The following is a 27,826-nucleotide window of genomic DNA, read 5'->3' on the forward strand; positions in this document are numbered from 1 at the left end:
AGATGGGGTTTTACCATGTTGGCCAGGCTGGTCTTGAACTCCTGACCTCAGGTGATCTTCCCACCTCCGCCTCCCTAAGTGCTAGGATTACAGGCATGAGCCACCTTTGATGGGCCAAAAATGTTATCTTTTTTTTTTTTTTTTTTTTTTTGAGACAGAGTCTTGCTCTGTTGCCCAGGCTGGTGTGCAGTGGTACAACCTCTGCCTCCCGGGTTCAATCAATTCTCCTGCCTCAGCCTCCCGAGTAGGTGGGACTAAAGGCATACGATACTACACCCGGCTAATTTGTGTATTTTTACTAGAGACAGGGTGTCACCATGTGGGCCAGGCTGGTCTCAAACTCCTGACCTCAGGTGATCTGCCCACCTCGGCCTCCCAAAGTGCTGGGATTACAGTCATAAGCCATCGCACCCGGCCAAGAATGTCATCTTTTTAAAACATCAATCTGTTCATCATTAAAATAGAGAAGTAAAATAAGGTACATGCATTAACAGAGTCAGCAGCCAGAAGCATTAAGTTAGATTTAAATATAATCACATGAGATTTTGAGACTTCTCAGAAACATAGTTTTAAGTAAATTAAAAGGTAAACATTGAATGAACTCTATTACAGAGCATTTATGTAAAATTTAAAACCCAAATTATATACATCAATTATGTAACTAAGTGTATAGAAGGTAATTGGAGTGTACACATTAATTCTAGAGTGTGTGCTTACAGGGAAGGAACAGAGCAGGACTGAAGGGAGAGAGAGAGGCATAACAAAACAATCACAGATTGTCTTTGTTTTGGACTGAATGTTTGTGTCTCTCGAAAATTAGTATGTTGATATGACGGTATCATCATATCAACCCTGATACAATGTATTTGGAGATGGGCCCTTTAGGAGGTAATCAGGGTTAGATGAAGTCATGAAGGTAGGGCTCTTATGATAGGATTGGTGTTCTTATAAAAAGGAACACCAGAAGCCAGGCTCGATGGCTCACACCTGTAATCTTAGCACTTGGGGAGGCCAAGGTGGGCAGATTGCCTGAGCTCAGGAGTTCAAGACCAGCCTGGGCAACACAGTGAAATTCCATCTCTACTAAAACACACTCACACACACACACACACACACACACACACACACACACACAATTAGTCAGGTGTGGCAGCGTGTGCCTGTAGTCCCAGCTACTTGGGAAGCTGAGGCAGGACGAACTTCTTGAGCCCAGGAGGCAGAGGTTGCAGTGAGCTGCGATCGTGCCACTGCGCTCCAGCCTGGGTGACACAGTGAGACTCATCTCCAAAAAAAAAGAAAGGAGGACACCAGAGAGGTAGCTCTTTCATGCCACTTCTCAGCCATCCACCCACCCTCATGTGAAGACACAGGAAGAAAAGGGCTATCTGCAAGCCAGGAAAATACCTCACCAGAAACCAATTATGTTAGCACACTGATCCATGACTTCCAGCCTCCACCCAGTATCTGGTACTTTGTTATAGCAATCTAGGCAGACTAATATAGGCCTCATCTATACTAATGAATATGATCAACTTAGATCTGTGCATAGGAAGATCTTTTTTATTCTTTGAGACAGAGTCTTGCTCTGTTGCCAGGCTGGAGTGCAGTGTCATTATCTCAGCTCACTGCAACTTCTGCCTCCCAGCTTCAACCAAGTTCCCTGCCTCAGCCTCCTGAGTAGCTGGGACTACAGGTGCGTACCACAACACCCAGCTAATTTTTTGTATTTTAGTAGAGATGGGGTTTCGCCAGGTTGGCCAAGATGGTCTCGATCTCCTGACCTCATGATATGCCTGCCTGAGCCTCCCAAAGTGCTGGGATTACAGGCTTGAGTCATTGTGCCCAGCCTGTTCATTAATTTAACAGCAACATTTATTGAGCACCCGGCTAGGAGGATCCATTTTAAAATGTTTTTGAGGGCCAGGTGCTATATTGAGCTGAGATCCCGCCACTGCAATCCAAACTGCGACAGAGCGAGACTCCATCTCAAAAAAAAAAAAAAAAAAAAAAAAAGGCTGGGCGTGGTGGCTCATGCCCGTAATCCCAGCACTTTGGGAGGCCGAGGCGGCAGATCATGAGGTCAGGAGTTCAAGACCATCCTGGTCAACATAGTGAAACCCAGTCTCTACTAAAAAAATAAAAATAAAAATAAACAAAAAAAATTGGCTGGGCGTGGTGGTGCATGCCTGTAGTCCCAGCTACTTAGGAGGCTGAGGCAGGAGAATTGCTTGAACCCAGGAGGCAGAGATTGCAGTGAGCCAAGATGGAGCCACTAGGTGATGGTGTGAGACTCTATCTCAAAAAACAAAAAACATGCTTTCCTTTTCTTTCTTCTTCTTCTTTTTTAAACGGAGTCTCGTTCTTTTTGACCAGGCTGGAGAGCAATGGTGTGACCTCAGCTCACTGAAACCTCTGCCTCCCAGGTTCACACGATTCTCCTGCCTCAGTCTCCCAAGTAGCTGGGCACCCAACACCATCCCCAGCTAATTTTATTTTATTTTTTGCATTTTTAGTAGAGATGGGGTTTCACCATGTTGCCCAGGTTGGTCTCCAAACCCTGAAGTCACCTACCTCAGCCTCTCAAAGTGCTGGGATTACAAGCATGAGCTACCACGCCTGGCTACTTTTTTTTCTGAGACAGAATTTTGCTCTTGTTGCCCAGGCTGGAGTGCAATGGTGCAATCTCATGGATCGCCTGAACCTCTGTTTCCTGGGTTCAAGCAATTCTCCTACCTCAGCCTCCCAATAGCTGGGATTATAGGCCTGTGCCACCACACCTGGCTAATTTTTGTATTTTTAGTAGAGATGGGGTTTCACCATGTTGGCCAGGCTGGTCTCAAACTCCTGGCCTCAAGTGATCCACCCGCCTTGGCCTCCCAAAGTGCTGGAATTACAGGCATGAGCCTGTATCTATGTTCAACCTCTTTTCTTTCTTTCTTTCTTTTTTTTTTTTTTTGAGACAGGGTCGCACTCTGCTCAGCCCAGGCTGAAATGCTGTGGCATGATCCCATCTCACTGCAACCTCTGCTCAGCCTCCCTAGTAGTAGGCATGCACCATCACACCCAGCTAATTTTTGTATTTTTTGTAGAGACAGGGTTTTGTCATTGTAAGGTACATGGATGTGCTTTGGTCAAGGAATAGGCCAAGGTGGATATCCAAGCCTTCATGACTCAGTGAGTTTGGCATGCAAGTGCACACCTCCACTTGTCATATAACCTGTCTGTGTAAGTTCATACTTGGCTCTATGCCACTATTGTCTATAAAAGGTATAACTCTCCTGCTGATGCTGTAGAGAGGGCTTGGCTTGGCTCAGCTCAACATGGCTTGACATGGCAAGCATGCTGGTGCCCAAAGAAAGAGAGAGAGAGAGGCAGACAGACAGGAAGGAGCCAGTATACACCTCGGCTTGCTCGTGCCCAGAGAGAGAAAGAGTTAAGCTGTTGACCCTGAAGGCAAGGGAGAGCCAGCCTTGCAGCTGTGCATGGGGGCAGCCGGCTCAAGCGGCCAAGACAGGACGGACAGTGTGAGTAAGCTGCTAATAAGAAAGCCAGTGTGAAAGTAAGCTGCTAATGAGAAAGCTGCTGAATGAAACCATATTCATCTGCCTACGGACCCCTGATTGTTCTTTTTGCTCATCTACCCACTCCCCTTGGACTTCAGCAGGGACTGAACCCAAACCCCAGGAACTGACAGTCATGTTGCCCAGGCTGATCTATATTAACATTTGTGCTCTGCCTTCTGTCAGATCAGTGGCAGCATTAAATTTTCATAGGAGTGCAAACTATTGTGAACTGCACATGCAAGAGATTTAGGTTGCGGGCTCCTTATGATAATCTAATGCCTGATGATCTGTCACCGTCTCCCATCACCCCCAAATGGGACTGTCTAGTTGCAGGAAAACAAGCTCAAGGATCCCACTGATTCTACATCATGGTGAACTATATAATTATTTATTTTTCTTTCTTTCTTTCTTTCTTTTTGAGATGGAATCTCACTCTGTCACCCAGGCTGGAGTGCAGTGGTGTGTTCTTGACTCACTGCAACCTCTGCCTCCTGAGTTTAAGCAATTCTCATGCCTCAACTTCCTGGGTAGCTGGGATTACAGGGGCCCACCACACCCAGCTAATTTTTGTATTTTGTAGTAGAGACAGAGTTTCACCATGTTGGCCAGACTAGTCTCAAACTTCTGACCCTCAAGCAGTCCACCTGCCTCAGCCTCCCAAAGTGCTGGGATTACAGGTGTAAGCCACTGTGCCCAACCATTATTTCATTATATATTACAATGTTATAATAATAGAAATAAAGTGCATGATAAATATAATGCACTTGAATCATCCTGAAACCATTTCTCCATATCCTGATCTATGTCTTCCATCAAACTGTTCCCTGTTACCAAAAGGTTAGGGACTGCTGCTTTAAAACACATACCCAAATCATTCCTTTATCAAATGTTAAATTTAAAGTAATTAGATAATATATAAGTACATATTCTGACCCAAAGAAACCTTTATATAAATACAAACTATTTGTTTCTATTTTGATATAAACATTATTATTAAAACAAAAAGAAACTAAATAGCTCAGGATAGAGAAGGGTGATTATTTTTACTCAGCAATGAAATCAGCCCTAGTCCCATAAACAGTTGTTTTTGGATAAACATAGAAATTAACCTTTCTTCTGTTAAAACTTGAAATTTATATTTGTTTTACCTGAGTTCCTTCCTCAGGAAAGGACCTTCGGGCCTCTCAAAAAAGTATTAAATAGGGAGGAGGAAGAGGAGGAGAAGGAAGAGGAAGAGGAGGAGGATGAAAAGGAGAAGGAGAAGAAAGAGGAGGAGGAAATAAATTTTTTTTTTTATTTTTATTTTTTTTTTTTTGAGACGGAGTTTCGCTCTTGTTACCCAGGCTGGAGTGCAATGGCGCGATCTCGGCTCACCGCAACCTCCGCCTCCTGGGTTCAGGCAATTCTCCTGCCTCAGCCTCCTGAGTAGCTGGGATTACAGGCATGCGCCACCATGCCCAGCTAATTTTTTGTATTTTTAGTAGAGACGGGGTTTCACCATGTTGACCAGGTTGGTCTCGATCTCTCGACCTCGTGATCCACCCGCCTCGGCCTCCCAAAGTGCTGGGATTACAGGCTTGAGCCACCGCGCCCGGCGGAAATAAAATTTTTTAAAGAAGTATCAGGCCAGGGGCAGTGGCTCACGCCTGTAATCCCAGCACTTTGGAAGGCCGGGTGGATCACAAGGTCAAGAGATTGAGACCATCCTGGTCAACATGGTGAAACCCCATCTCTACTAAAAATACAAAAAATTAGCTGGGCATGGTGGCGCATGCCTGTAGTCCCAGCTACTCAGGAGGCTGAAGTAGGAGAATTGCTTGAACCCAAGAGGCGAAGGTTGCCGTGAACCGAGATTGCACCCTTGCACTCCAGCCTAGGTAACAAGAGCGAAACTCCATCTCAAAAAAAAAAAAAAAGTATCAAATAACTGAAACTCACCAGATCACTGCACCACAGCCTCCCTAGTTCTTGTCTTCTTACAAATTTTTACATTTCCTCCCTGCTATATAAACCCTTAGTTTTAGTCAGGGAGATGGATTTGAGGCTAAGCTCCCATCTCCTCAGCTGTAGCACCCTTAAATTAAAGCCTTCTTCCTTGACAATACTTGTCATCTCAGTGATTGGCTTTCTGTGTGGCAAGCAGCAGGACCTAGACTGAATTCCTGGTGTTTTGGTAACCGAAACATCTCCTGAGATAAGTTAGGTAATGGGTTACACACATACATTGTAATATGAGTAACATAATCATTGCTCAAAAATAGTTCTCTGTTACTTTCCTCTTGAGCCAAATAGAATAATTAGCTAGGCTTGGTGGTGGGGGGGGTGGGGGGACAGTTTTGTGAACCTACTAAAATTATGTAGGATTTATATCTTAAAACTATGGGGCCAGGTGCGGTGGCTCACGCCTGAAATCCCAGCACTTTGGGAGGCTGATTTGGGTGGATCACCTGAGGTCAGGAGTTTGAGACCAGCCTGGCAAACATGGCAAAACCCCATCTCTACTAAAAATACAAAAATTAGCCAGGCATGGTGGCACATGCTATAATCCTAGCTACTAGGGGGACTTAGGCAGGAGGATTGCTTGAACCTGGGAGCCGGAGTTTGTAGTGAGCCAAGATGATGCCATTGCACTCCAGCCTGGGTAACAGAGTGAGACTCCATCTCAAAAAAGAAAGAAACGGAAGAAGCTTCATGACATTGGATTTGGTAATCTTGGATATGATACCAAAGGAACAACGAGCAACAAAAACAAAAAAGTCTAACATACCAATTGGACTTCATTGGTATGTTGGAAGATTTGCCAGGTGTGGTGGCTCACGCCTACAATCCCAGCACTTTGAGGTGGGCGGATCACCTGAGATCAGGCGTTTGAGACTAGACTGGGCAACATGGTGAAACCCCATTTCTACTAAAAATACAAAACTTAGCTGGGGGTGGTGGTGGGCACCTGTAATCCTAGCTACTAGGGAGGCTGAGGTGAGATAATCACTTGAACCCAGGAGGCAGAGGTTGTAGTGAGCCAAGATTGTGCCATTACACTCCAGCCTGGGCAATGAGCGAAACTCCATTTCCAATTAAAAACAAAACAAAACAAAACAAAACAAAACAACAAAAAAAAAACCTGTAATCTGAAAGTAAAGATAGTTTTTCACCACTCTCTATCAACTGTAAGCATTTTTTTTCCTTTTTGAGAAATTAAAAACAGTGCGCTAGGTTTCTGATCAATTGATAACTCTTTAGGAAGGTGTTAAAGAGGAAAGAAACTATCCAGTGATAAAAGCATAGCATGACTAATTACAAATCCCTTAAAAATACACTACTTCTTGGGAATACTCACCAAGTTAGCAGTGGCAGGCTTATTGCAGAACAGTAGACACCAATGTAAATACCTTAGTGGAGGAGTTGAGAGGACAGAATCTCAACAAGCCTTGCCAATAGCTAGAGCGGCTCTTAATCTCCACAGTACCTATAAATTGCACTGTACAACTGAACATATATTTGAACATTGCCATGATTTTGCTCCTTGTTACTTCAATAGTAGTCACCCCAACTGGGCTGAGTGTCCAGATGTTGGACCTACCCTGACACTCACAGGCCCAGTGCTGAATACGAAGTCATTATTCAGTTAACACACAGAGCTGGGTTGGTACTACTTTTGTAATGGAAAGAAGAAAAAAAAAGCACAAGAAGATGCAGCAGAGACAGAGGAGAAGAGGCTATATAGGGGTAACTCCATTATTATGGGGAGAAGGGAACCCTTAATGGGAAGGGAACCCTCTTTTTTTTTTTTTGAGATGGAGTCTTGCTCTGTCACCCAGGCTGGAGTGCTGTGGTGCGATCTCCACTTACCACAAACTCCGCTTCCCAGGTTCAAGTGATTCTCCTGCCTCAGTTTCCTGAGTAGCTGGGATTACAGGTGTGCGCCACTGCATCCAGCTAATTTTTGTATTTTTTTAGTAGAGTCGGGGTTTCACCATGTTGACCAGGCTGGTCTTGAACTCCTGACTTCAGGCGATCCACCCGCCTTGACCCCCCAGAGTTTTGGGATTACAGGCATGAGCCACTGCACCCAGCCAGGAACCCTCTTTCTATGAATCAATGAAACCAGAAAATCCTCTTAAGGAGCAGAGAATATAACCAGAAAACTTACCCAGAGCCTGATGGAATACTGAGCATCTCTTTGATATTCCAGACATTAAAATTCATTTCTTATAATTATACCTATTAGAAAGAACAGATGAATATTAAGAAAGTTAACAGTATAATTTTTCCAAAGATTAATAGTGACTATTGTATGTACATGAGGACATTCCAGCAGCTTTATTCCCATCCAATTAGTGAAAATTTCTATTACCTATGTGCCAGAAACAGGTATGTCTGTTGTTAAATTGCATGCAAATTCCCTTCTGCTATTCAATTGCATACAAATTCCCATCAAAAAAAAAAAATTTTTTTTTTTTGATGGGAATTTGTCTTGCTCTGTCTCCCAGGTTGGAATGCAGTGATGCAATCATGGCCCACTAAAGCCTTGAACTTCTGGCCTCAAGCAATCCTCCCACCTCACCTCCAAAATAGCTGTGACTACAGGCCTATGCCACTACACCTGGCTAATGTTTTCTTTATTTGGAGTCTCCTGCTGTCCCCCAGGCTGGAGTGTAGTGGTGTGATCTTAGCTGACTGAAAACTTCCCCTCCTGGTTTCAAGTGATTCTCCTGCCTCAACCTCTCCAAGTAGCTGGGACTACACGTGCACGCCACCACGCTCAGCTCATTTTTTTTTTTTTTTTTTTTTTTTTTTTTGAGATGGAGTCTCACTCTGTGGCCAGGCTGGAATACAGTGGTATGATCTTGGCTCGCTACAACCTCTGCCTCCAGGATTTAAGCAATTCTCCTCCTCAACCTCCCGAGTAGCTGGGACTATAGGTGCATACCGCCACAACCAGCTAATTTTTTGTATTTTAGTAGAGAAGGGGTTTCACCATGTTGTCCAGGCTGGTCTTAAACTCTGAGCTCAGACAATCCTCCCACCTGAGCCTCCCAAAGTGCTGGGATTACAGGTATGAGCCACTGCCACCGTGCCCAGCCACTAATTTCATTTTTGTATTTTTAGTAGAGACGAGGATTCACCGTACTGGCCAGGCTGGTCTCAAACTCTTGACCTCAGGTGATTCGCCTGTCTCAGCCTCCCAAAGTGCTGGGATAACAGGCATGAGCCACTGCGCCTGGCCTAATTTTGTAATTTTTTATAGAGATGGGGTCTCACTATCTTGCTCAGGCTGGTCCCTAACTGCTGGTTCAAGTGATCCTCCTGCCTTGGCCTCCCAAAGTCCTAGGATTACAGACATGAGCCACCATGCCTGTCCCCCATCACTTCTTTTCTTTCTTTCTTTCTTTCTTTCTTTCTTTTTTTTTTTTTTGAGACAGTCTCCCTCTGTTGCCTAGACTGCAGTACAGTGGTGCTATCTCAGTTCACTCTTCACCTCCTGGGTTCAAAGATTCTCCTCTCTCAGCCTCCCTCATGAGTAGATGAGATTACAGGCACCTGCTACCGTATCTGGCTAATTTGTATTTTTAGTAAAGGTGGGGTTTTGCCATGGCCAGGCTGGTCTCAAACTCCTAACCTCAGGTGACACGCCCAACTCAGCCTCCCAAGGTGCTAGGATTTACAGGAGTGAGCCACCGTGCCCGGCCTTTTTTTTTTTTTTTTTTTTCTTTGAGACAGAGTCTGGCTCTGTTACCCAGGTTGGAGTGTAGTAGCATGATCTTAGCTCACTACATACAGCCTCTACCTCCCAGGTTCAAGTGATTCTCCTGCCTCAGTCTCCCAAGTAGCTGCTGACCCCCATCAATCTTAATGCCAGGCAAAACACAATGTCACTTCTTTTTTTTTTTTTTTTTTTTTTTTTTTTGAGACGGAGTTTCGCTTTTGTTACCCAGGCTAGAGTGCAATGCGCTATCTCGGCTCACCGCAACCTCCGCCTCCTGGGTTCAGGCAATTATCTTGCCTCAGCCTCCTGAGTAGCTGGGATTACAGGCATGCATGCGCCACCATGCCCAGCTAATTTTTTGTATTTTTAGTAGAGACGGGGTTTCACCATGCTGACCAGGATGGTCTCGATCTCTTGACCTCGTGATCCACCCGCCTCGGCCTCCCAAAGTGCTGGGATTACAGGCGTGAGCCACCGCGCCCGGCCCCAAAGTCACTTCTAAAACGGCAAATTTGCCTTCCATTTTCTGCTTTTTGGCTCCTTTCTCTTGCCATCCAATCATAATCTGCTATTAGGAAAGAACCAATACACTCTATCTTTCATTGCTTGGTACAATGAATGACTTAATCTATTACAAAATTAGTTCTCCCTAGACTAGAAGACATTAAAATTCACACTTGTAATCCCAGCACTTTGGGAGGCCCAGGCAGGTGGATCACTTGAGGTCAGGAGTTTAAAATCAGCCTGGCCAACATAAAGAAACCCCATCGCTACTAAAAATACAGAAATTAGCTGGGCATGGTGGCACATGCCTGTAATTCCAGCTACTCGGGAGGCTGAAGCACGAGAATCACTTGAACCCAAGAGACGGTTGCAGTGAGCTGAGATCAAGCCACTGCACTCCAGCCTGGCCAACAGAGCAGGACCCTGTCTCAAAAAAAAAAAAAAAAAAAAAAAAAAAGTACTGGAATGCAAAGTCAGCTGTGAATTTGGGCAGTAAAGAAGCTAGAGAAGGAAATACGGAGTGCTTTGGGCAAAGGTACCTTCTCACACCTCTTATAAACAGTTATTCTGCTCATTGACAACCCAACACGCTGTATACTATAGTTCATTATGATGGTCATATAGCTTCAACTTTATTTTAAAAGCCCTTTTACTTTTTTTTTTTTTTTTTTTTTTTGAGACAGAATCTCATTCTGTCACCCAGGCTGGAGTACAGTGGCACAATCTCAGCTCACTGCAACCTCTGCCTCTCGGGTTCACTGGATTCTCCTGCCTCAGCCTTCTGAGTAGCTAGGATTACAGGTGCGTGCTACCACGCCCAGCTAATTTTTTTTTTATTTTAAAAAATATTTTATTTATTTATTTATTTGAGACAGAGTCTTGCTCTGTCGCAAGGCCCCAGGCTGGAGTGCAGTGGTGCGATCTCAGCTCACTGCAAACTCTGCCTCCGGGGTTCAAGCAATTCTCCTGCCTCAGCCTCCCAAGTAGCTGGGACTACAGGTGCACACCACCACACCCAGCTAATTTTTGTACTTTTAGTAGAGATGGGGTTTCACCATGTTGGCCAGGATGGTCTCCATCTCTTGATCTCATGATCTGCCCACCTCGGCCTCCCAAAGTGCTGGGATTACAGGGGTGAGCCACCGTGCCTGGTCATTTTTTTTTCTTTTTTTTTTTTTTTGAGACGGAGTTTCGCTCTTGTTGCCCAGGCTGGAGTGCAATGGCGCAATCTCGGCTCACCACAACCTCCGCCTCCTGGGTTCAGGCAATTCTCCTGCCTCAGCCTCCTGAGTAGCTGGGATTACAGGCACGCGCCACCATGCCCAGCTAATTTTTTGTATTTTTAGTAGAGACGGGGTTTCACCGTGTTGACCAGGATGGTCTCGATTTCCTGACCTCGTGATCCACCCGCCTCAGCCTCCCAAAGTGCTGGGATTACAGGCTTGAGCCACCGCGCCCGACTGTATTTTTAATAGAGACAGTGTTTCACCATGTTGGTCTCAAACTCCTGACCTCATGATCTGCCCACCTTGGCCTCCTGAAATGCTGGGATTACAGGCATGAGCCACTGTGCCCAGCTAAAAAGCCCATTTCTAAATTTTGTCTCTCCATTTTAATAAGAGCATTCATGCACTTTGGGAGGCCGAGGCGGGTGGATCACGAGGTCAAGAGATCAAGACCATCATGGTCAACATGGTGAAACCCCGTCTCTACTAAAAATACAAAAAATTAGCTGGGCATGGTGGCGCGTGCCTGTAATCCCAGCTACTCGGGAGGCTGAGGCAGGAGAATTGCCTGAACCCAGGAGGCGGAGGTTGCGGTGAGCCAAGATCACGCCATTGCACTCCAGCCTGGATAACAAGAGCGAAACTCTGTCTCAAAAAAAAAAAATAAAAATAAAAATAAGAGCATTCATATTTATCAGATTATATATTATAATTACAGCATCAGAAAATATGATTACCATACATATGGTGAAATAAATACCATCAAATATAAAATACTGTCCCAACACAAACATAGATAAAATGAAACAGATGTTCAGAATATAAATTTCTTTTTTGAGATGGAGTCTCACTGTCTTGCTCAGGCAGGAGTACAGTGGCATAATCTCAGCTCACTGCAACCTACACCTCCCAGGTTCAAGTGATTCTCCTGCCTCAGTCTCCTGAGTAGCTTCTGATTACAGCCGCCCGACACCACACCTGGCTGATTTTTAGTAGAGATGGGGTTTCACCATATTGGCCAGGCTGGTCTCAAACTCCTGACATCAGGTGATCACTTGAGGTCAGGAGTTCAAGACTAGCCTGGCTAACATGATGAAATCCCGTCTCTACTAAAAATACAAAAATGATTGTGGTGGTGCACACCTGTAATCCCAGCTACTCAGGAGGCTGAAGCAGGAGAATCACTTGAACCTGGGAGGTGGAGGTTGCAGTGAGCCAAGATTGTGCCACTGCACTCCAGCCTGGGCTACAGAATTAGACACCATCTCAAAAAAAAAAAAAAAAAAAAAAAATTCTGAAATAATTGACAAAAAAAAATTCCTGGAACTAAGCAATTATAGCAAGTCATAGGATACAAAGCTAACATACAAAGTCAATCACTTTCCTATATACCAGCAATGAAAAAATAGAATTTGAAATTAAAAACACAAAACCTGGCCGGGCGTGATGGCTCATGCCTGTAATCCCAGTACTTTGGGAAGCCAAGCCAGTCAATCACCTGAGGTCAGAGTTCAAAACCAGCCTGGCTAACATGGTGAAACCCTGTTTCTACTAAAAATACAAAAAAATTAGCTGGGTATGGTGGTGTGTGCCTGTAATCCCAGCTACTAAGGAGGGTGAGGCAGGAGAATCGCTTGAATCCAGGAGGCGGAGGTTGCCGAGATGGCGCCATTGCACTCCAGCTTGGGCAAAAAGAGTTGGAATAAACAACAACAACAACAACAACAACAACAACCACCCACGAAACCAGCTGGGCGTGGTGGCTCACGCCTGTAATTCTAGCACTTTGGGAGGCTGAGGCAAGAGGATCCAGCCTGGTCAACATGGTGAAACCCCATTTCTACTAAAAATACAAAAAATTAGCTGGGCATAGTGACATGCACCTATGATCCCAGTTACTTGGGAGGCTGAAGCAGGAAAATCGCTTGAACCGAGGAGGTGGAAGTTGCAGTGAGCTGAGATTGTGCCACTGCACTCTAGTCTGGCAATGGAGCAAGACACTGTCCCCCAAAAATAAATAAATAGAAACACAAAACCATTTATATTTGAACCCCCAATAAAGAAATACTTACATGTAACTCTGACAAAATATATACAACATCTATATGATGAAAACTACAAAACTCTGATGACAGAAATCAAATTAGAACTAAATAAATGGAGAGATATCATGGTGGCTTACACCTGTAATCCCAGCACTTTGGGAGCCCAAGGCAGGCAGATCACGAGGTCAGGAGTTCAAGACCACCCTGAACAATATGGTGAAACTCCATCTCTACTAAAAATACAAAAATTACCCAGGCATGGTGGTGTGCATCTCTAGTCCCAGCTATTCCAGAGGCTAAGGCAAAAGAATTGCTTGAACTGGGAGGCAGAGGTTGCAGTGAGCCGAGATCAGGCCACTGCACTCCAGCCTGGGTGACAGAGCGAGATTTCATCTCAATCAATCAATGGAGAGATATTCATATTCATGGATAGAAAGACTCAATATTGTCGAGATATCAGTTCTTCCCAACCTTATATATAGAGTCAATGCAATCCTAATAAAAATTCCACCAAGTTATTTTGTAAATATTGATAAACTGACTATCTATATGGAGAGGCAAAGAATCCAGAATAGCTACCACAATATGAAGAAGAAGCCAGAAGACTGATGCTACCCGGCTTTAAGACATAAGACCATGCACAGTGGCTCAGGCATGTAATTACAGCACTGTGGAAGGCTGGGGCAGGTAGATTGCTTGAGACCATGAGTTAGAGACCAGCCTGGGGAACATGGCAAAATTCTATCTCTACAAAATATAAAAAAATTAGCTGAGTGTGGTGGCATACACCTGTAGTCTTAGCTACTTGGGAAGCTGAGGTGGAAGGATCACCTGAGCCTGGAGATGTTGAGGCTACACTGAGCTGTGATCATGCCACACACTCCAGCCTTGGTGACAGAGTGATACCTTGTCTCAAAAAAAGAAAAGAAGAAGAAGAAGGAGAAGGAGAAGGAGAAGGAGAAGGAGAAGGAGAAGGAGAAGAAGAAGAGGAGGAGGAGGAGGAAGAGGAGGAGGAGGAGGAGGGGGAGGAGGGGGAGGAGGGGGAGGAGGAGGAGGAGGGGGAGGGGGAGGGGGAGGGGGAGGGGGAGGGGGAGGAGGAGGAGGAGGAGAAGGAGAAGAAGAAGAAGAAGAAGAAGAAGAGGAGGAGGAAGAAGAAGACAACTTACTTTAAATCTACAGTAATCAACACAATGTGGTATTGGCCAAGAAAAAAAAAAAAGACAAGAAATCAATGGAACAGGATAAAGAGCCCAGAAATAGACCCATAAAAATAGCCAACTGATCTTTGACTAAAGAGCAAGGATAATGCAACTGAGATAGTCTTTTCAATAAATGATGCTAAACAACTGGATAGCCATATGCATAAATGACTCTAAACATAGACCTTACACCCTTCACAAAAATGAACTCAAAATGGATTATAAACCTAATTATAACATGCAAAATGATAAAACTCTTAGAACATAGGAGAAAATATAGATGACCTTGGGATTGGCAATGACTTTTTAGATATAAATTCAAAGATCCTCATGAAAAAAAAAAAAAAGAATAAGCTGGACTTCATTAAAATTTAAATCTTCTGGCCAGGCACAGTGGCTCATACCTGTAATCCCAGCCCTTTGGGAGGCCAAGGCAGGCAAATCACTTGTGATCAGGAGTTTGAGACCAGCATGGCCAACAATGGTGAAACCCTGTCTCTAAAAAAATGCAAAACTTAGCCAATGTAGTGGTGCACACCTGTAATCCCAACTACTCAGGAGGCAGAGGTTGCAGTGAGCTAAAAACATACCGCTGCATTCCAGTCTGGGCAATAGAGCAAGACTCTGTCTAAAAACAAACAAACAAAACACCGGGAATGGTGGCTCACGCCTGTAATCCCTATACCTTGAGAGGCCAAGGCAGGTGAATCATCTGAGATCAGGAGTTTGAGACCAGCATGGCCAACATAATAAAACCTGTCTCTACTAAAAATACAAAAAAAATTCACTGGGCATGTTGGTGGGCTCCTGTAATTTCCAGCTACTCAGGAGGCTGAGGCAGGAGAATCGCTTGAACAAAGGAGGCAGAGGTTGCAGTGAGACGAGGTCACACCACTGCATTCCAGCCTGGGCAACGAGAGCAAAACTCTGTCTCAAAAGACAAAAAATGAGCCTCCTAATATCCTTTCAAAAATACTTTACACTTTTTTTTTTTTTTTTAAGACAGGGTTTCACCATGTTGGTCAGGCTGGTCTTGAACTCCTGACCTCAGGTGATCCGCTCACCTTGGCCTCCAAAGCGCTTGGATTACAGGCATGTAATCCAATTACAGGATTACAGGCCACCACGTCCAGCCTACTTTACCCTTAAAAAAAAATTTTTTTTTTTATATAGAGGCCAGGTACAGTGGCTCATGCCTGTAATCTCTCAGCACTTTGGGAGGCCAAGGCCGGCAGATCATAAGGTCAAGAGATAGAGATCATCCTGGCCAACATGGTGAAACCCCCTCTCTGCTAAAAACACAAAAATTAGCTGGGTGTGGTGTCACGCACCTGTAGTCCCAGCTACTCAGAAGGCTGAGGCAGGAAAATCACTTGAACCCGGGAGGTGAAAGTTGCAGTGAGCCGAGATGTATATAACAGAGATGGGGTCTCACCCCATTCCCCAGGCTGGTCTCAAATTCCTAAGCTCAAGGAATATGCCTGCTTTAGCTTCCCAAAGGGCTGGGATTACAGGTCTGAGCCACCTCACCCAACCCTTTCACATTTTTTAAGTAACATACAAAATGGTGTATGTTTGTATATGTGTGCACATTCCATTAATTTTTTTTCTGAGACAGTTATGCTCTGTCACCCAGACTAGAGTACAGTGATGATGTAATCTCGTCTCATTGAACTCCTGCCTCTGGGTTCAAATGATTCTTGTGCCTCAGCCTCCCAAGTAGCTGGGATTACAGGGATTACAGGCATGCACCACCATGTCCAGCTAATTTTTTTATTTTTTTGATGCAGAGTCTCACTCTGTTGCCCAGGCTGGAGTGTAGTGGCTTGATCTCGGCTCACTGCAACCTCTACCTCCCAGGTTCAAGCAATTCTCTGCCTCAGCCTCCTAAGTAGCTGGGATTACAGGTGCCTGCAACCATACCTGGCTAAGTTTTATATTTTTAGTAGAGATGGGGTTTCACCATCTTGGCCAAACCGGTCTTGAACTCCTGACCTCGTGATCCACCCGCATTGGCTTCCAAAGTGCTGGGATTACAGATGTGAGCCACCATACCTGGCCTAATTTTTTGTACTTTTAGTAGAGATGAGATTTTGCTATGTTGGCCAGACTGGTCTCAAACTTCTGCTTCAAGTAATCCATCTGCCTCAGCTTCCCAAAGCCATTCTATGAATATTAACTAATATTTAGAATTCATGTAATCATCACACCACAATTAGTATATAGATTCCAAAAGAACTGGCTATTAGCTATTATTATTATCTGAATCATGGCAATGTTTAGACTTCTCCCACCATCTCTGCCCACATTTTGAAAAACAATGAGTAGACCAGGCATGGTGGCTCACACCTGTAACCCCAGCATTTAGGAGTCCAAGGCAAGAGGATTGCTTGAGGCCATGAGTTTGAGACCAGCCTGGACAACCCTGCCTCTATAAAAAAAATTTTTTTTAATTAGCAGGGTGTGGTGGCACAAACCTGTAGTCTCATCTACTTGGGAGGCTGAGGTGGGATGATCACTTGAGTCTGGGAGGTCAAGGTTGCAGTGAGCTAAGATTGCCCCAGTATATTCTAGTGTGGGCAACAGAGAAAAAAAATTCTCTCTCAAACTATTTCAAAAAAATTAAAAATTAGCCAGGCGTGGTGGTGCATGCCTGTAGTCCCAACTACTTGGGAGGCTGAGGCTGGAGGATTGATTGAGTCCAGGAGTTCTAGGCTGTAGTGCACTATGCCAAGTGGGTGTCCGTACTAAGTTTGGCATCAATATGATAATCTCCTGGGAGTGGGGGACCACCAGGTTGCCTAAGGAAGGGTGAACTGGCCCAGGTCAGAAATGGAGCAGGTCGCAGGGCGCGGTGGCTCAAGCCTGTAATCCCAGCACTTTGGGAGGCCGAGGCGGGTGGATCACGAGGTCAAGAGATCGAGACCATCCTGGTCAACATGGTGAAACCCCGTCTCTACTAAAAATACAAAAAATTAGCTGGGCATGGTGGCACGTGCCTGTAATCCCAGCTACTTGGGAGGCTGAGGCAGGAGAATTGCCTGAGCCCAGGAGGCGGAGGTTGCGGTGAGCCGAGATCGTGCCATTGCACTCCAGCCTGGGTAACAAGAGCGAAACTCCGTCTCAAAAAAAAAAAAAAAATGGAGCAGGTCAAAACTCCCATGCTGATCAGTAGTGGGATTGTGCCTGTGAATAGCCACTGCACTCCAGCCTGGGCAACATAGCAAGGCCCCATCTCTATTTAAAATAACAACAAAATAAAAAATAAAAATTTAAAATTTAAACAAGCCAGGCATGGTGACATATGCCTATAGTTTCAGCTATTCAGGAGGCTGAGGCAGTAGGATCACTGAGCCTAGAAATTCAGTAAGCTACGATCCCACCAATGCACTCCAACCTGGGCAACAAAACAAGACCCTGTCTCTTTAAAAAACAACAAAAAAAAGACATGTAATTTGCTTTTTTCGAATACATATAAAGGTCAAAATACCTTGTATTCATGGAATTAGAAATACAAACTTTTTTTTTTTTTGAGACAGAGTCTTGCTCTGTTGCCCAGGCTGGAGTACGGTGACATGATCTTGGCTTAATGCACCCTCTGTCTCTCAGGTTCAGGCAATCCTCCTGCCTCAGCCCCACTAGTTGCTGGGATTATAGGCACATGCCACCATGCCCAGCTAATTTTTTTTTTTTTTTTTTTTTTAGACGGAGTTTCACTCTTGTTACCCAGGCTGGAGTGCAATGGTGTGATCTCGGCTCACCACAACCTCCGCCTCCTGGGTTCAGGCAATTCTCCTGCCTCAGCCTCCTGAGTAGTTGGGATTACAGGCACGTGCTGCCATGCCCAGCTAATTTTTTGTATTTTTAGTAGAGACGGGGTTTCACCATGTTGACCAGGATGGTCTCGATCTCTTGACCTCGTGATCCACCCGCCTTGGCCTCCCAAAGTGCTGGGATTACAGGCTTGAGCCACCGCGCCCGGCCCTAATTTTTGTATTTTTTAGTAGAGACGGGGTTTCGCCATGTTGGCCGGGCTGATTTCAAACTCCTGACCTCAGGTGATCCACTTGCCTTGGCTTCCCAAAGCCCTGGGATTACAGGTGTGAGCCACCACACCCGGCCTTTGTTTCTTTTTCTTTTTTTTTTTTTTTTGGATATGGAGTCCCACTCTGACACCCAGGCTAGAATGCAATGATGCAATCTTAACTCACTGCAACCTCTGCCTCCCAGGCTCAAGCTATTCTCCTGCCTCAGCCTCCTGAGTAGCTGGGATTACCAGCATGCATCATCACTCCCAGTTAATTAATTAATTAATTTATTATTATTATTATTATTATTTTTAGTTGAGACAGGGTCTCACCATGTTGGTCAGGCCTGGGCTCAAACTCCTGACCTCAAGTGATCCACCTGCTTCAGCCTCCCAAAGTGCTGGGATTACAGGTGTGAGCCAACTGCACCCAGCCAGAAATACAAACTTTAAAAAAGCCTGTATAGTTCCAGGTATGTGACACTGTGCTAGCATCGAAGAGGTGAGGCCAATGAGGTCCTGTATAACCAGAGGGTAACAAAGGTAGTCTCTCAGACTATATGACCAAACCCCCTTACTGTTGAAAATGAAACCAGCAACTCCAGTTAACTGAATTAACAGAAGAGATTCAATATATGTGTGGTAGAAGATGAATAACATTTTTTCCTTTTGATTTGTTATCCTGCCTTTACTTATGCATCAAGTCTATGTTTACCACATGGTTTATCCAATCCTGAGGATGTCCATCTTCCTAGAATTCAAAGGTCAGGAACCTGTCAGTTATATTTAGTCATGACTGGTCTACCTCTACCACACAAGAGGTCTTTAGATCATCCAATTTTTTAAAAAAATTGAGACAGAGTCTTGCTCTGGCTCACTGCAACCTCCATCTCCTGGGTACAAGCAATTCTCCTACCTCAGCCTCCTGAGTAGCTGGGATTACAGGTGCCCACCACCATGACCAGCTAATTTTTGCACTTTTAGTAGAGACAGGGTTTTACCACATTGGCCAGGCTGGTCTCGAACTCCTGACCTTAGGCAATCTGCCTGCCTCAACCTGCCAAAGTGCTGGGATTACAGGTGTGAGCCACTGCAGCGGACCTAAATCATCCAATTGTATACTTTCTATAAAGTATGGTGTTTTCCAATGGTTTATAGAAAAAGTACACTGTTCCTTGCTCCTTAGTGGGTCAAGCCCCAGGTACCCTCTCTGTAGGCGGTAGATTTTAATATGGTGACGTTTAGCTTTACAAAGGCTGTGTGACTCTGAACAGCAATAGAAGTGCGGAAAACAGAATAGGAGCAAAGTAAAGAAGTTGTTAGCTTTGGCGGGGCGCGGTGGCTCAAGCCTGTAATCCCAGCACTTTGGGAGGCCGAGGCGGGTGGATCACAAGATTGAGAGATCGAGACCATCCTGGTCAATGTGGTGAAACCCCGTCTCTACTAAAAATACAAAAAAAAAAAATTAGCTGGGCATGGTGGCGTGTGCCTGTAATCCCAGCTACTCAGGAGGCTGAGGCAGGAGAACTGCTTGAACCCAGGAGGCGGAGGTTGCAGTGAGCCGAGATGGCGCCATTGCACTCCAGCCTGGGTAACAAGAGCGACACTCTGTCTCAAAAAAAAAAAAAAAAAAAAAAAAGAAGTTGTTAGCTGAATATAGAAAAACACAGAGGTGATTATGGGTCAAATTAGCAAAATATGGCTAAGGGTAGTTTCTCAGGATGGAAAGTAAACTCCCTCAGGCATTAGGTGTCTGACCTTGAGTCCTAGGGCAGCACTTCCCAAACTTTTTGGCACCAGGGACAAGTTTTATGGAAGACAATTTTTTTCATGGACATTGGTTGTGGGCAGGGCAGGGGGTTGTTTCAGAATGAAATTGTTCTACCTCAGATCATCAGGCATTAGAGTCTCATAAGGAGTGCACAACCTAGATCCCTTGCATGTACAGTTCACAATAGGGTTCATGCACACTCCTATGAGAATCTAATGCTGCCACTGATCTGACAGGAGATGGAGCTCAGGCAGTCCTACTGCTCACCTCCTGCTGTGTGGCCTGGTTCCTAACAGGCCATAGACTGACTGGTACTGGCCCTGGGGCCTGGGGGTTGGGGACCCCTGTTCTAGGGACCTAAATTGCATTGCTGTGGAGGTCTGTTTATTCCATAGAGGCAGAAAGAAATAACTGTGTGCAAAGCAAGAACACACAGAAAAGCATGTTTGCCTTGAGAGATAAGTTATTGCTGAACCCAAACTAATTTAGAAATATTATATGTAGAAGCAGGAGATCAGTCAGAGTGGTAGGAGAAGCTATAAGGAAAAGGAGCAGGCCTTTTGAAAGGTCAGAAGGCTGTGCATAGCTTTGGGGGAGAATAAACTGAAGGCAGCTGTTCTCTTAGCCTGAGCCTTAGGACAAGGAGTAGGTACAAGGAAGTGTAGGGGAATTTATCTTTAATAGGCTTTTTTTTTTTTTGAGACGGAGTTTCACTCTTGTTACCCAGGCTGGAGTGCAATGGCTCGATCTTGGCTCACCGCAACCTCTGTCTCCTGGGTTCAAGCAATTCTCCTGCCTCAGCCTTCCGAGTAGCTGGGACTACAGGCGTGCGCCACCATGCCCAGCTAATTTTTGTTTTTTTGTTTTTTTGTTTTTTTTTTGAGACGGAGTTTCGCTCTTGTTACCCAGGCTGGAGTACAATGGCGCGATCTCGGCTCACTGCAACCTCCGGTTCCTGGGTTCAGGCAATTCTCCTGCCTCAGCCTCCTGAGTAGCTGGGATTACAGGCACACGCCACCATGCCCAGCTAGTTTTTTGTATTTTTAGTAGAGAGGGGGTTTCACCATGTTGACCAGGATGGTCTCGATCTCTTGACCTCGTGATCCACCCGCCTCGGCCTCCCAAAGTGCTGGGATTACAGGCGTGAGCCACCGCGCCCGGCCCGAAGTTACAAATTTTTAAATGATCAGTTGGTGCCAACTAATTACAAGGGCTGAAAAACAAACATTTTTTTAAAGAAACAATCACAATTTTAAATAGTGGCAGAGTAAGGTATGCTACAAATTATATTACAGTATACATGGTTAATATTCTAGTATTAAATCAGTAGTATCTAAAATATACAGCCTGAGTTATAAGGACTAAAACTCACCAGAAAGAAAAAAATGCTCTGAGAACACAGGGCTGATGCATGATCTAGTTTCAACAGGAAACAAGGTAATAGCATAACCAGTCATCAAGTAACAAACTAAAGCAGATAAGCTTGGCATTTCCTACCCTCTTTCATCTGTCCACCTGCATTCCACACATTCTTTGTCAGAGGCTTTTTTTTTTTTTTTTTTTTTTTTGAGACAGAGTCTTGCTCTGTCGCCCAGGCTAGAGTGCAATGGCACTATCTTGGCACTCACTGCAACCTTTGCTTCCTGGGTTCAAGTGATTCTCCTGCCTCAGCCTCCTGAGTAGTTGGGATTACAGGCATCTGCCACCACACCTGGCTAATTTTTGTATTTTTAGTAGGGATGGGGTTTCACCATGTTGGCCAGGCTGGTCTCGAACTCCTGAGCTCAGGTAATCCACCCACCTTGGCCTCCCAAAGTGCTGGGATTACAAGTGTGAGCCACTGCACCTTGCCTGTCAGAAGCATTTGAACCAGAGCGACTCTGTCTTGAATAGGGGCTAGGTAAAATGAAGCTGAGACCTGGGCTGCATTCCCAGGAGGTTACCCATTCATAGTCACAGGATGAGATAGGTCAGCAAAGATACAGGTCACAAAGACTCTGCCGATTATAAAGGATGCAGTAAAGAAGCTGGCCAAAACCCACCATATCCAAGATGGCAGTGAAAGTGACCTCCGGGCCAGGTGTGGTGATCATGCCTGTGTTTGAGACCAGCCTGGCCAAGATGGTGAAACCTCATCTGTATTAAAAATACAAAAATTTGGTCAGGTGCAGTGGCTCACTCCTGTAATCCCAGCTACTCAGGAGGCTGAGGAAGGAGAATAGCTTGAACCCAGGAGGTGGAAGTTGCAGTAAACTGAGATTGTGTCACTGCACTCTAGCCTAGGTGACAGGGCAAGAGTCCCTCTCAAAAATAAAAATAAAAATAAAAATAAAAACAGGCCTGGGAGGCCAAGGCAGGTGGATCATGAAGTCAAGAATTTGAGAACAGCCTGACCAACATGACGAAATCCCGTGTAAAAAGTTCCTCTTCGAAGTTTCCCTTCTTGTTAAAGAATAATAATAATAAATGTTAGAAACCATAGTTTCTTTTAAAGACAAATTTTATTCCAAGCCTTCTCACTTTTTGCTAGTAACTCTTTGTTAAGCCCTACCCTATAAAGCTATTAGGATATAAGAGAATAAGTACATTCTATGTCCCTGTACTTTAACCAAGATATTTGTGCTGGACATGTTCACAGGCACGTAGTACATTCTATGTCCTTGTACTTTAACCAAGATATTTGTACTGGACATGCCTGTGACCATGTTCCAGGGCGCAGCCCATGCCCCTTCCTTATTTAGAAATGTTTTACTTTTCTAAAGAAAAAGAAAATAAAAAATAAAAAAAAAGAAATGTTTTACTTTTCTGAGTCCTTTGGCAAGCAACTTCCTCTTTTCCTTTTTTCTCCATTGCTTTCAACTATTTAATAAAGTTTTAAGTTGTTAGCCAATCAAGTTAAGTTTAGCATGAGGTCCGGCTCCAACCAACGGAGACAGGACACAGCAGTAAGGACTCGATGCATAAAGAATAAATATTCCTGCCTTTCCTTTGTTTAGTGTGCTCTCATAGCAAGATTGCTGACAAGTAGCACCCTTTCTGCAGAAAGTAAAATTGACTTGCTGAGAAAACATTTTGTCTGAAGGCTAATTTTTCCTTGCAGCACCTAAAAACAAGCATTCTGTCTCTAACACCCCATCTCTACTGAAAATACAAAAATTAGCCGGGCATGGTGGCACATGCTTGTAATCCCAGCTACTCAGGAGACTGAGGCAGGAGAATTGCTTGAACCCAGAAGGTAGAGGTTACAGTGAGCTAAGATTGCACCACTGCACTCCAGCCTGGGTTACAGAGTGAGACTCCATCTCAAAAACAAACAAAAATTAAGGCCAGACATAGTGGTTCACAATATAATCCCAGCACTTGAAGTCAGCAGTTTGTGACCAGCTTGGTCAACTGGCAAAACTCCATTTCTACTAAAAATACCAAAATTAGCCAGGCATGATGGTGCACCTGTGATCTCAGCTACTCAGAAGGCTGAGGTGGGAGACTCGTTTGAAAAACGTGGGAGGTGAAGGCTGCAGTGAGCCAAGATTGCGCCACTGCACTCCATCCTGGGTGACAGAGTAAGAGTCTGAAAAAAAAGGAAGTTACCTCTGGTCATCCTCACTGCACATCATAGCTAATTACAATAAATTAGCATGCTGAAAAACACTCCAACCAGCACTATGACAGTTTACAAATGCCATGGCAACATCCAGAAGTTAATCTATATGGTCTAAAAGGAAGAAGAACCCTCAGTTCTTGGAAATCTCCACCCCTTTCCCAGAAAACTGATTAATAATCCACCCTTGTTTAGCATACATCAAGAAATAACAATAAAAATAGGCAACCAGCAGCTTTTGGGGCTGTTCTATGGAGTCACCATTTTTTTTTGAGATTATGGAAGCCATCAAAGTAGTAAAATATATATATTAAAATAAATAAAATTAAATAAAAATAAATAAATTAAAAAAAATAAAAAGAGATGGAGCCTCGCTTTGTTGCCCAGGCTGGAGTGCAATGGCACCATCTGGGCTCACTGCAACCTCTGCCTCCTGGGTTCAAGTGATTCTTCTGCCTCAGCCTCTAAAGTAGCTGGGATTACAGGCGCGCACCACCCGCCTGGCTAATTTTAGTATTTTTAGTAGAGACGAGGTTTATTGACGAGGCTGGTATTGAACTCCTGACCTCATGATCTGCCTGCCTCGGCCTCCCAAAGTGCTGGGATTACAGGTGTGAGCCACTGCGCTTGGCCTTTTTTTTTTTTTTTTTTTTTTTTGACACAGAGTGTCACTCTGTTGCCCAGGCTAGAGCAGTAGTGCAGTCTCGGCTCACTGCAACCTCAGCCTCCCAGGTTTAAGCAATTCTCAGCCTCAGCCTCCCAAGTAGCTGGGATTACAGGCACCTGCCACCACCCCCAGCTAATTTTTGTATTTTTAGTAGAGACAGGATTTCACCATCTTGGCCAGGTTGGTCTTGAACTCCTGACCTCCTGATCCACTAGCCTCAGCCTCTCAAAGTGCTGGGATTACGGGCGTGAGCCACAGTACTCAGCCTTCTTTACTTTCTTAATAAACTTGCTTTCACTCTACTCTGTGTGGACTTGCTCCAAATTTTCTCATGAAAGATCCAAGAACCCTTCCTTGAAGTCTGGATAGTGACCCCTTTCTGGTAACATCTTCCCCAACAAAGCATCATTTCATCTGCCTTACTTTTCTCCATAAGCTCTCAGAAAAAGCTCCTTTCAGATTACAGCTCCTCATCACCAAAATTCTTTTAGAAGGAAAGTATAAAATTAGGGTGGTAATCCCTTCACATAACTAGTAATCATTAACCTGAGTTAAGGGAAGTACAGTTATCCCTCTGGATATGTGGGGGATTGGTTCCAGAACACATCCCAGCCCCAACGATATATCAAAATCCACACACACTCAAGCCCAGAAGCCAGTCCTCCAGAACTACCATATATGAAAAACTGGCCCTCCATATATGCAGCTTTCACATGCTGAATCCACATGGCCAAATGCTATGGTTTCTATGTCCCCTCCAAAAACTTGTGTTGAAGTTCATAATCCCAGCACTTTGGGAGGCTGAGGCAGGTAGATTACAAGGTCAGGAGACAGAGACCATCCTGGCCAACATGGTGAAACCCTGTCTCTATTAAAAATACAAGAATTAGCTGGGTGTGGTGGTGCATGCCTGTAATCCCAGCTACTCAGGAGGCTGAGGCAGGAGAATACTTTGAACCAGGGAGTCAGAGGTTGCAATGAGACAAGATCTCACCACTGCACTCCAGCCTGGTGACAGAGACTCTGTCTCAAAAAAAAAGTAGAACTGTTAAGAGGTCATTAGGCCATGAGGACTCCACTCCACCCTCATGAATAGATTAATGTGAGTGCATAAACTGGAGTGCATGCAGGAATGAGTTCATTATCGCTAGAGTGAGTTGTTATAAAAGTGAGCTCCAGGCCCGGCGCGGTGGCTCAAGCCTGTAATCCCAGCACTTTGGGAGGCCGAGGCGGGTGGATCACGAGGTCGAGAGATCGAGACCATCCCGGTCAACATAGTGAAACCCCGTCTCTACTAAAAATACAAAAAATTAGCTGGGCATGGTGGCACGTGCCTGTAATCCCAGCTACTCAGGAGGCTGAGGCAGGAGAATTGCCTGAACCCAGGAGGCGGAGGTTGCGGTGAGCCGAGATCGCGCCATTGCACTCCAGCCTGGGTAACAAGAGCGAAACTCCGTCTCAAAAAAAAAAAAAAAAAAAAAAAAGTGAGCTCCAGATGCTGGCACCTTGATATTGAACTTTCCAGCCTCAAAAACTGTGAGAAATAAATTTATTTAAATCACCCAGCTGTGGTATTCAGTTATATCAACACAAAACGGACTAAGACAATGTTCAAAGCCAAGATCCAGGCCACACCTGTAATCCCAGCACTTTGGGAGGCTAAGGCAGGCGGATCACGAGGTGAAAAATTGAGACCATCCTGGCCAACATGGTGAAACCCTGTCTCTACTAAAAATACAAAAAAATTAGCCTGTAGTCCCAGCTACCTGGGAGGCTGAGGCTGGAGAATTGCTTGAACCCAGGAGGCAGAGGTTGACGTGGGCTGAGATCATGCCACTGCACTCCAGCCTGGTGACAGAGCGAGACTCCGACTAAAAGAAAAAAAGCCAAGATCCTCATCATTTCTCCTAAACACTCTCTTCCCATTTAACGACAATTCCATCTTCCAAGTGCTCAGGCCAAAATCTAAGTCCTCCTCGATTCCCTTTTCTCGATCTCACATCCAATCTGTACTAATTCCTTCAAAATATGACCACTCCTCGCTCCCTTTCTGGCAACTGGAGGGTTGCCAGATAAAATAGAACATTCAGTGAAATCTGAATTTCCCAATGTTATGTGAGACATACTGTACAAAAAATATTGTTTACCTGAAATTCAACTGGGTGTCCTGTACTATTTGCTAAATGTGGCAACCCTACTCTGCTGCCACCAGCCTGGATTATCACAATGGCCTACTAACTACTCTCCCTGATTTCACCCCTGTCCCTCTCCAGTCTCTTCCCTACAAAGCAGCCAGAGTTACACTAACCCTAAGTCAGATCACACTGCTCAAAACCCCTGCTCAAACCCTCCATTCCTCTTACCCTACTCAAAATAAAAGCCAGAATTCTCTATGATTATTTAGAGGGTATCTGTAATCTCTCCATAGCCCTCCACCATTCCCATCTATATCCTGTTGTATGCCTCTTATGGGCCTACCTACTGTTATTCTCCCTTGCTGGGCACAAGCAGTTTCATGTCGCTTTTGCATGCTGCACCCTCATTTTGGTGCACTCCTCCCTGAGTTATCATCATGACAGACAACTCCATCTCTTTCAAATTACTTATTCAAAATAGTTACCTCTAGGCCAGGTGCAGTGGCTCACACCTGTAATCCTAGCACTTTGGGAGGCCAAGGCAGGAGGATTGTCTGAGCCCTGGAGTTGGAGACAAGCCTGGGCAGCATGGTGAAACCCCATCTCTACTAAAAAAAAAAAAAAAAAAAAAAAAAAAAAAATTGCAAAAAATCAGCTGGATGTGGTAGCACACACCTGTAGTCCCAGCTACTCAGGAGGCTGAGGCAGGAGAATTGCTTGAACCCGGGAGGCGGATGCTGCAGTGTGCCAAGACTGTGCCACTATACTCCAGCCTGGACAAGAGAGGGAGACTCTTGTCTGGAAAAAAATTACAACCTTTTGATAATCACTATGGCTCTCCCCTGCTTTTTTTCTCGACAACACATCATCATTCTAATACACTATATATTCTATTAACTTCTTTTCTGTCTCTACAGATATCCATGATTACTACAATATTAAGCTCTTTGAGGACAATAATTTTTTATTTACTGCTACATCCCTAGAACCTAAAAGTCATGCCTGAAACATAATAGGTGCTCAAAAAACACTTATTGTCTAGTGAGTTAAAAACTTGGGAACTAAATTATGACTAAATTTTGTAGACATGCCTAGTCAGAAATTTAAAATATATGGTTTTCTATCCTTTTGAGACAGGGCTTCACAACCATGTTGGAGTACGGTGTGGTGCATATCTTGGCTCACCACAACCGTCACCTCCTAGGTTCAAGCAATCTTCCCAACTCAGCCTCCTGAGTAGCTCAGACCACAGGCACATGCCACCATGCCCGGGTAATTTTTTGTATTTTTGGTAGAGACAGTTTTTCCATGTTGCTCAGGCAGGTCTCATGCTCCTGAGCTCAAGGGATTCACCTGCCTCGGCCTCCCAAAGTGCTGGGAT

The 27,826-nt window shown here is 44.7% G+C and overlaps 1 protein-coding gene across 1 annotated transcript in view; it reads right to left on the bottom strand.

Annotated features, from left to right (window-relative positions):
* IHO1 (interactor of HORMAD1 1) overlaps nt 1-27,826 on the bottom strand; it is a 53,239-nt gene that overhangs the window by 23,819 nt on the left and 1,594 nt on the right. Inside the window, exon 2 of the mRNA XM_039477451.2 lies at nt 7,714-7,784. Within this exon, the coding sequence (XP_039333385.1) occupies nt 7,714-7,769 (56 nt within the window). The 5' untranslated portion in view covers nt 7,770-7,784. The remainder of the gene's footprint in view (nt 1-7,713; nt 7,785-27,826) is intronic.

This window comes from Saimiri boliviensis, chromosome 8 (assembly GCF_048565385.1).
Source record: "Saimiri boliviensis isolate mSaiBol1 chromosome 8, mSaiBol1.pri, whole genome shotgun sequence".
In the NCBI taxonomy this organism is placed as follows: Eukaryota; Metazoa; Chordata; class Mammalia; order Primates; family Cebidae; genus Saimiri; species Saimiri boliviensis.